This window comes from Bolinopsis microptera, chromosome 3 (assembly GCF_026151205.1).
Source record: "Bolinopsis microptera isolate Bmic1 chromosome 3, MBARI_Bmic_1.0, whole genome shotgun sequence".
NCBI classification, from domain to species: domain Eukaryota; kingdom Metazoa; phylum Ctenophora; class Tentaculata; order Lobata; family Bolinopsidae; genus Bolinopsis; species Bolinopsis microptera.
This window is the reverse complement of record NC_087074.1, coordinates 14,074,266-14,083,874: the sequence shown is the minus strand read 5'-3', so window position 1 is coordinate 14,083,874 and position 9,609 is coordinate 14,074,266. Positions and strand designations below refer to the sequence as shown.

Genomic DNA, 9,609 nt, shown 5'->3' with positions numbered 1-9,609 from the left:
TCTGATGAATAAGACACTCAGGGAGTCTAATTTCTACTTTTATTCGTACAAAAAATAAGATTGGGTATACTATTTCAGACTTTCAGTGCACACTATTTTGCAGATTTTATATATAATAAGAAACTTTCCCATATTTCATATTTGTGTTTTTGAACAAATTATTGACAATGTAAAGGTATTCTTTGTACAAGAAATTTGGTTAAATAAAAAATGTATCTAAAAAGAGAAAACTGTGAATCATTATGATACGATCTTACATTATAATAACTTAGACGTATATTACAGTTCATTTACAATACCACGATCGAATAATGAAACTCGCTTACAAAATTTTTACAAACAATGGCCGAAAGACCTTGAAAATAAATTCATGCGAATCCTTTAACCATCACAGAAATCATAAACAGTTCTTTCAAATCCAATCACCAAAACATTATAGCTTTAATTTGTATAATTTGCTCTTCATCTGCCTTACACCAATGGCTGTGAAACTCTTTCGGCAAACTTGGTGTCTTGAGAGATAGCTTCTAGGAGTAATGTGCGATAGTCCTGAAGAGTAAGGACGTTATTCGTCAGGGTTGGGATTTATAATATAGGGTAAAATGCAAAGAACACCTCATATCTTGCTGTTTTGAAGGGTTTTAACATAAGGTTTAATCATGAAATGTGAGAATATTTCTTACCACGAGGAGATATGATGGGGTGTGCAAGATAATATCCCGACTCTTAGGGTGAACTAGAATGGTACTGACGTCAGCTGTTCCGTCCTCTCCTTGTACCTCTTTGAACACTGCCGTCATTTCGTCCTGGACACGATTCAGTCATAATATTACTAATATATTACTAATAATATCACTAATATGTTACTAATAATATTTCTATATATTATCAATATAACTAATAATATTACTAATGTATATTGTATAATAAAATGTTATAAGTATTTTACTGTTTTCTATTAACATGTTAACACAACAGTAATTTATAATAGGTATTTAGATGCTAATATTCCAACTCCAATTGTTGACAAAAGTTAACTCGTACTGTACTTGGAGCTAAAGGTTTTATCTAAGATCGCAGCAAAGATATTATTAGAATAACTAAGTCAAATGCTGGAAATTTCTTATTTTATCTATCATATCTTTAAAATAAACTCCTCATCGCTTAATACCTGCACCAGTTTGAGACTTCGAGTAGGCATCCTGTTGAAAGAGATGACCCTGAGAAGTTGCTCCAGTGTGATAGGGGACCCCCGTACAGGCATGTTCTCTACAGCTCCAGTGGTGCTGTGACTGCTGGACTGTTCAAAGTCTTTGGTGGGGTCAGGAGTTTCAATGTATGTCGGCCATTCTACCTCGTCTCCGGTCATCACTGCTAGAGCTTTCATTGCACCTGAAGGGGTCAGAGTAATTGTTGGTGAGCTCAAGTTAGCTTGAGTTGGTAAAAATGTTGTTCAGGTGGGTAGAGTCACGTGGTAAGAAGGGATCATTACAGGTAACAGGTGGACTACTAGAGTCACGTGGTAAGAGGGGATCAACTAGAACTTCTAACCGTTTCCAGGTTCAGGATCAGATGCAAACAGCAAGAGGAAGTCAGTGTATTCAATCTTGTAGTTCTCATCACACAACAGAGTGAACAAGGTTATCTTTAAGTAACCCAGTCTGTCAAATTTGGCAGTACCATCGGGTGTCATGAGATCCTCATTACCAAACCACAGGTCACCCTGAATAAACGAAATGGTGGTTTGTGAAAAGCGCAGTCAAGAATCGTGAATAAAACATAAAACATGGACATGGGATACAGCCTCTGAGAATTGTGGTCGTTCATAAAGTAAAATAAGTGATCGTGTTCTAACCTGAGCATATCCCGCCATATCAATCTTCCCAGTGTTATCTTTATCTATAGTTCTGTACTGTTTAGCCGTGCTGATGAGTTGAGCTTGTGAAGGTAGAGGTATTGGAAGGATACAGGACAACAGAACCGTTCTCCAGTTTATATACTTTGTCTCACACAAGTGTCTCGAAAACAGCTCTTCCAGCTAAAATGATTCCGTGATTAAAGAGCTATAAATGATTATAATTATTGATTGTATACCGTAAAATACCACCATGGCATATAGTAGTGCATGTTTTCAGACTAATTCTTAATTAGCCATCAGTCTTTACTCACTTTGTTAAATTAATACAATGTTACTAAAGATGTGATCCTTGTTGTCACTCAACATCACACCAGGTCCACTTCATTTTAATACTAGCAACTAGCTTTTAGCAGCTGATTATTTAATTAACTAGCTTTTAGCAGCTGATTAATTAATTAACTAGCCTTTAGTAGCTGATTAATTAATTAACTAGCTTTCAGTTAAATACCTGTTGGTAAGTTACATTCTGCCAGATCTCGGGGAGAAAAGAAGGAGGCTCGAACATCTCCGTCAGCATGTCAAGGGAGATGTAGCCCGAGGGAGCTACCTCCTTCAAGTTCCGGTGAAGTTCTTGTATCTGAGAAAAATAGATTTCTGAAGAAACTGGACAACGCACCATGGCATGAGTTTTAAAGAAATATATATCTCAACCCTGATAATATGAAAAATATATTATTATTAGAATTTCGATTCTAATTTATTTCGTTTGAATTAAATACGTCAATACTTAAAATTAAGTTAGCCGAATGTTTTTACAAACCTGAGCGATAGTGAATAGATTAGGTGTTGGCATCTCAATAGGCTCATCTGGAGGTGGGGTTACGAGAGGTTCGAACATCTTGTAGGACAGGTCCACCTCAAACTTCTCATCAGTCAGAATTACTTGAGGCAGGAGAGATTTCTCACTCTCTATCACGTCACTTAGCATCAAACACATCGTCTTGATGCTAAGGAATAACGGTGATGGACTTTTGGTGTGATTGACAATTCATATTGTTTATTGCAAACAATCAATAGAGTTATCGTAGTTTAGAATAAAATGGATTTCATGTAGGATAAAAGAGTTTGTATTTTTTCATCACGAGAATTTTACCTGTCCATTTCTTTCTGGAATCGCTGCCCAATCCAATCGTTTTGAACGTCATACATTTTAGATGCTCGTTCTTTTAGGTCTTTGATAACGTTTATTGCCCTCAGCTGAATTTATATTCATTATAAAAATGGTATTACCCTGATATACAAACATCTATTAAAATTACTAAGGATGAAAATCATGAAACTTAAAATTTAGAGACCATTGGGCACTGTCAGTTTCAATGATTGTTACCGTAAGTATATATATTTAGATAATAAAATGTAACTTTATCTACCTTGACGACAGATAGCTTAAGATTAAGAGCCTTATCTTCGGCCAATAATGCAGACGTGCACTCCAGATTAGCTCTCTCCAGCATCTTCAGTCGAGCTATTTCTTCTGGAGTAAGTTCAGGTACGGGTGTGCCGGCAGTGGGTGTGACTGCCGGAGAGACTGACTTCTTGCCTTTCTTCGGTTTCTCTTTCTTCCCCTTGGCTTTACCCTGCCGCGAAGACTGAGGTGTCAGCGTGAGAAATGAGAAAGGGGATCAAAACCTAAAACAGGACAGAAAAATTGGTGATGAAAAGTAAGAATGAGGCCATATTCTAACCTTGCCAGCTTCCGCAGCAGCCTCTTCCTCAGACGGTTGTTTGAGTTGCTCGATAACTGCAAGAGCGGAGATGTAAGCCTCCACTATCTGAGCTTCTTCCAAGTCTTGGTCAGGAGTTTCTCTTGGAGGTCTACCACTCTTCCGGCCTGATTGTGGAGCTGGAAAATCAGCGAGATAATATAATGGGACAATTCATTATTCAAAATATTGGAATTTACAAATAATTGTTCATAACTCTTAACTGCCCAACTTTTTAAGAATGATCTATTCTACATTACACGTAAGAATCATATCACATGTACTTTCTCGCTCGAGAGCTTTTCGTGCGACCAGCGGTATTCGTCTCTGAATCTCAGGCTCCCCACTTTCTTCAGAATCCACAGCAGGAAGCCCTGGAGTCGCTCCACTGGGGCTTGATTGAACTTTCCCTGCTGACTTGCTTCGATCACTCCGAGCAGATGAGCGTTCATTTTTCTCCTCACTGAAATTTAAGACATTCTTAGGAACTCAAATTTATCACTTTAATCCTACTTTAACTACTACAAAGGTTAGATTTTTTTGAATTGGATATCTGCCTTCTGGGCAGACCTGCCAAACAATTTTAAAGCGTTATTCAATGTATTGAAATTTGAATGTATCGACTATCGATCATTGAGCATGTGAGGTCTAGTAGCTTAAATGTTTGACCGTACGACATAAAGAATTTGTTTTAACTTGTTTGTATGAAAAGCATCAATACTATATATACCAAATGCGCGCTCACCCTTGCTGCTGAAACTCAACTTTACTTACAAATTTTTGGGTTGTCGCCATAGCAACAAGTAGACCCTATTTTACAACAAATTAAATAAAACTCCCACCTGGGAGGTCGGGGAGTGTCAGTCCGAGGCAATTCTACGAGTGCTACTCTTGTAAACTCTTTTCTTGGCTCATCCAGAATCTTCTTCCCACTCACTTGATAGTAGTCCCGGATCAGACGAACCGATCCTTGGTATCTGTCGACTTCAGCCTGAAATTTGCCAAATGGTTATCAACAAGAATTTTGATGTTCGCGAGCGAACCGATTACCAATTTAAATAAATCGATTCAATAGAGGGATGACACTTTAAACTGGAAAAGTGGAAACGTCGAGTGGTAATAGATCTGGAATGACCTGTAGAAGCTGAATGTAGTGGTTGGTAAGCAGGCCGATGTGATCTTCAAGCCACTGTTCCGTCACAATACTTTGTTTCTCCTCCTCCGCTTCGATTTTCTTCTTGTCAGAAATGTCCCATAACCTCTCTTGAAGATCCTGAATGGTTGAAGATTCGGTCATTAACACTCATAAACACATTACAGTGCATTCATGCATCGTCATATTATATAATAATACTACATATTATGTAGTCGCAGATCAGTGAATTATAGCTCCTGGCCACAGTGATTAGTGCCATACAACAAGGTTCCGGTAGGGAGCTTCTAACCCACTAATTACTAATTAGGTGCCAATCAGAAATAGTAACGATTCCAAGTTAATAGAGCGGAATTTAACGGGAAGATAACTCATTCCTTAGGAATGCAGAACTACCTCTACAGTTTGATGAAGTTCTGCCTTCATTTCCATATCCTCACGCATATCTTCAGCTACACTGTTGTAATTCTTCACCCAACTTGTCACGAAAGTCTGCTTGTTGTCGGGTCTCTGTAAAAAAGGAATTTTTATTACAAATTCTTCCTGTACTTTTACATTTAATCAGTTTTGAATTTAGTCAGAATTATTATAGTCAACAGTAAGCACAACAGCATACCTGTAAAAACACGACGAAATTCTTTTTAGTAGAATAAAAGTATCTGATGATTATTTCTCTTTCTTCTCTGATCTTCTTGAAGGTATGTTTACAAAGTTTAAGATACGAGTCTTCCACAAGTTCCCATTGAGGAAACAGAATGTTTGCTGCATCGTGAGGAATAGGTTCGTCAACATAAGCCCATTCATCACTCCCTGTAATTTGCTCAGTTTAGCGGTAGATTTTCCCAATTCTTGGCATTGATTTAAAACTATCTTTAAAAACGGAAAAGTAAAACTTATTCGATTCAACAAGTGACAGCAGTCTTTATTCGATGATGCAAATGAGCACAGAAGTAATCCTGACCAGGTTTAGGTGAAGGAGGTTTTGGAGGTTCCTCAGGAATAGTTTCTGGTACCCCCTCGGGAGGAGTAGCGGGTTCAGCACCCTCCTCGCCAGGAGTCTCCTCCGTCTTGGTGGGGGTTTCTATTGGTTCCTCTGGAGCTGGAATCTCCTCTGGAGCTGGGGCTGGAGTTGGAGGCTTCTGTTTCTTCTCCAGGACCTCGTTCAAGTGATCTTCTACTTTCTCTTCCACGTTGCCTGGTGGGATTTATAGTCATGATGATGATCTCACGACAGTCTCTTAGCAAATGATGAACAAATGTTCCATAAAAAATGATGGAAATAATTACAAGACATCTAAGAACGTACTGAGTGGCTGCTGAGCGTCAACTGTAACGAGATTGTTGAACATTCCAAACCACTTCTCCATCTTGGGCCACTCCTCTTGATATGTAACCAACCTGAACATCAGCGTATTATAATGAGGGGCCAGAGTCGTCGAAAACACGTACACAACACTAGATCTCGACTTTTAGTGTTTCACAAAAATCCAATCGATGATTCCATGTCGACATAATTATGCAATTAATCTCCGAAGAAAGAATACATTTAAAACAAGAAAAACATGAATAAACAGAACAGCACACAACGAGTAATCAACTTTATATTTAAGAGCACACGCCAAGGTTAAAAGAAGCGAAATGAGGTTTGAGGTTTAAACCTCGAATCACGAGTTTTAACAGAAAGATGTTTCACGAACGATAGCTTTACCGTGGCTGGAGCTGTTTGTAAGCATCGTCCTCAATAGGATGCGTGTCTGGGCTAGGGCTGATAATACTAATACATCAACGAAATTTTTTTTTACTTTTTTTTCCTTTTTACTTTTTTTTACTTTTTAACACTAAACATGAATCAAGTAGACTTGGAAGTAATCAATGTGTATGTTCTATGAATGATGAATTAATTTATGATAATGCTTTTTGGGTTTAACAAAAGATCGTTTGCTACGGACTGGGTCGGGCTTCTTGAATACTGCCAAAACTTGACTATTACAATAAATTGGGTTTCATTTATTGGTAGTCCTCTTTTTTCAGAAGTTTACCATCGAAACATAGATATGGCAATATAAAAAATACGTGGTAAAAATAACAGCAGTTAAAATGAGTGGAATGTGGGACTTACTGAGCAGGCATCTCAAAGTTCTCAGCAGGCAGCTCTTCTAGGAATGTGTTTGGTGAGGGTGAGTGGTCTGTTACACTGGGTGAGGGTGAGGGTGAGCCGTGAGGGTGAGTTCCAGTAGTTTCATAGAAAGTGGTCGGTAATAATATGATAGAAAAATTGCTCTCAAGAAATTTGTATGTCAAGTTCAAAAATTAGTATTAAATTTATTTGGCAGTAATTGACAAGGAATGATAATTGTTATTTAAAGAACGTACATAGTTTCGAACTCAGTGTCGAGTGATTTGGAGAAATACTCCTGAAGGGTTGGTGAAACGGCCTCTCTGATGGGATGATGTGCGTTGTGGGATAACAATGTGTTTGAAATGTAAAAATTATAAAAATACTCCAGCGAGTGCATCTTCAGATCAAAATATGAATTAAATGAAAGTATAAAACAAAGTTCGCTAGACCATAAATCATAAGAATAATAGAAGAAATAAAATGATTGATGACTTGAATGATGACACAGAGTAAAACCCTAACACGTGATCACAACATACCTGTGCTTAACATTGAACTCATCATAACTAGGAGGGACTCCAGTGTAGCTTCCTTCAGGAGGGGGGCGGTTCACCTCATGGTACTCCTCTCCGTTCTTGTGCTTGCGCCGCCCACACGCCCGCTTTATCGCTATTTTATCCGGAACTTGCAGGTGTACTATTACGTCGATACCACTGATGGGTGGCGGCAGCTGAAATGGGTAATATTAAAGATTAGGAATGTTATTTAACACTTTATAATGAAATGATACGTGCTGAAAGTGTTTACTGTACACAACTTGTGAAATGAATTGAAGATGATGACTTTAAACGTTTACACGAGGATCTAAGACTAACCGGGGTGGGTTTATCACAATCCGGCTCCTCAACCAGCTGGTTCTTCTTCCCCTTCTTCCCGTTCCTCCCACCCCTTGCTGGAGAGGGAGTATTCCGGGGTGTGGCTGCTGCACTACCTTTAGCACCTGACAGCGGGGTACTCAGGAACGAGGCTCTGCTCTCAAAACCGGAGAAACCGCTCAGGGCTTTTTCCAGAGCTTTCGCTTGTTTTAATGTTTTGGGGAAGTTGTCAAGAATCCAGCCGGTACCTTCGGGAACCTCGCTGAGAATTGGGAGAACGTTAGAGAAGGATCAACTTCATTTAAACACACGGCAATATTGAAAATGTATGGTAATTGGGAATTTATATTATAAACCGAATTTATATTATAAACCGAATTTATATTATGAACCGAATTTATCTCGATTAAAAAGTCTATGGATTAAAAATACACCCACCGAATTCCGTGGACCACTATGTCGATGAGGATTTGAACAGGAATGCTCTTTCCCTTGCCCATGGCTTGCTCTACAGCTTTACCCAGCACAGCACGAGGCGAGGGAACTTGTTTTGTCACTGATTGTATTGTGGGGACTGGTGAGGGGACAGTTCCAGGTACTGCGTCCTGAACATTTATATTAAGAGGATTAATAATTTAATAATGCCTTTTAAGCTCGATAAAATCGATTGGTTTATATTTTATTTACTATTTGCATCATTTTATGTGACCGCTATGTTTTAAATATAAGAGTGTAAGGTGTTATGAATGTCACCAATCTGAAAACAAGTAGTATTCATTCCCTAGAAACATTTCATTATATTATCATTCATATCTAACATATATTTTATCAACATAACAAGCTATAACATACCTCCTGAGGAGTCTCAGCAGGAGGAGCCTGCTCAGCGGGGGGTGCTGCTTCACTCGCCACCACCTCCTCCTTCTTCTCTCCCTCTGGTGGTGCGCCACCTTCTCCTGCCACCTCTCCCTGGGATGGTACTGGAACTGCCACTCCAACTTCCACTATTTCTGTCACTTCAACTGTTTCGTTGTTGTTGAAAGCAGCTACTGCGTCATTCACAAGAATATCAATGTCTAACACTTGGAGCCGTTTCTGATTAAATTAAATGCATGATTAAAAAAATGCGACAAATAAAAGACAACATTTTATCAAAATTGTACATCAAAAAGCGTTAACTGTTCGAAGTCTCAAGTCAGTTAGATCATTAAGACTAAAACCTTTGCACTAAGAGCCTGTAGCACGGACGTTTTCCCACTGAAAGTCTTGCCGACAACACAGGCCTTGATAGGGAACTCTGGGAACTGAGGTGGTGTAGGTGGATTGGAGGGTGGATACACAATATCAGTCAGACGTTTCAGGATGTGTCCTAGGATGTAGTTGTTTTGTAAGGGCATGTGAGGGGTTATTTCCGGGTGCTCATCCGGGGGAACCTGAAGGGAGAATTGAGTTTAATATAAAGTTGAATTTAAAAGAAAGTAATACAGATCGCATTAATCAGGAATATAAAGGAGAAATAAGCAAACATATCATGAAAATGATGGTGTAAATCCAGATATATGATCATAAATACGGTACTAACCCATTCTCCTACGAGAGTTTTGTACTGGTTCATATCACACTCGTTCAGAACAGTCACTGCCTCGGAGTCCTCCTCAATATCTGCTGGGGTTTCTGCTCTGTCCTCGTAGAACGGCTTGCCCGCCACGAACAGTGCCTTAAAATGGCAGATTTGTTATAGCTTCCAATCATAATTATCTCAAATATTCGTTTTGAATTGGAAATCGGAACAGAATCGACCCACTCAAAAAAGCGAAAACAGATTATCAGAACTCAAATGA

The 9,609-nt window shown here is 38.8% G+C and overlaps 1 protein-coding gene across 22 annotated transcripts in view; it reads right to left on the bottom strand.

Moving 5' to 3' along the window:
- Positions 1-61: 61 nt before the first annotated feature.
- LOC134813407 (sperm flagellar protein 2-like) overlaps positions 62-9,609 on the bottom strand; it is a 46,673-nt gene continuing 37,125 nt past the window's right edge. For 2 of the 22 annotated variants that reach the window (XM_063821148.1, XM_063821165.1), the window contains 25 exons: positions 9,351-9,485; positions 8,989-9,201; positions 8,621-8,863; positions 8,207-8,373; positions 7,769-8,030; positions 7,433-7,623; positions 7,148-7,213; positions 6,894-6,968; positions 6,081-6,172; positions 5,736-5,969; positions 5,391-5,584; positions 5,171-5,284; positions 4,757-4,894; positions 4,464-4,612; positions 3,906-4,084; positions 3,604-3,761; positions 3,289-3,507; positions 3,012-3,115; positions 2,679-2,865; positions 2,367-2,495; positions 1,856-2,038; positions 1,552-1,723; positions 1,172-1,392; positions 684-806; positions 62-549 (listed from right to left, as the gene is read on the bottom strand). In XM_063821148.1, the coding sequence (XP_063677218.1) occupies positions 472-549; positions 684-806; positions 1,172-1,392; positions 1,552-1,723; positions 1,856-2,038; positions 2,367-2,495; positions 2,679-2,865; positions 3,012-3,115; positions 3,289-3,507; positions 3,604-3,761; positions 3,906-4,084; positions 4,464-4,612; positions 4,757-4,894; positions 5,171-5,284; positions 5,391-5,584; positions 5,736-5,969; positions 6,081-6,172; positions 6,894-6,968; positions 7,148-7,213; positions 7,433-7,623; positions 7,769-8,030; positions 8,207-8,373; positions 8,621-8,863; positions 8,989-9,201; positions 9,351-9,485 (4,026 nt within the window). In that variant the 3' untranslated portion in view covers positions 62-471. Of the gene's footprint in view, positions 550-683; positions 807-1,171; positions 1,393-1,551; positions 1,724-1,855; positions 2,039-2,366; positions 2,496-2,678; positions 2,866-3,011; positions 3,116-3,288; positions 3,508-3,603; positions 3,762-3,905; positions 4,085-4,463; positions 4,613-4,756; positions 4,895-5,170; positions 5,285-5,390; positions 5,585-5,735; positions 5,970-6,080; positions 6,173-6,482; positions 6,540-6,893; positions 6,969-7,147; positions 7,214-7,432; positions 7,624-7,768; positions 8,031-8,206; positions 8,374-8,620; positions 8,864-8,988; positions 9,202-9,350; positions 9,486-9,609 lie in introns of all 22 variants that reach the window. The other 20 variants (XM_063821154.1, XM_063821166.1, XM_063821155.1 and 17 more) reach the window with 15 other exon arrangements.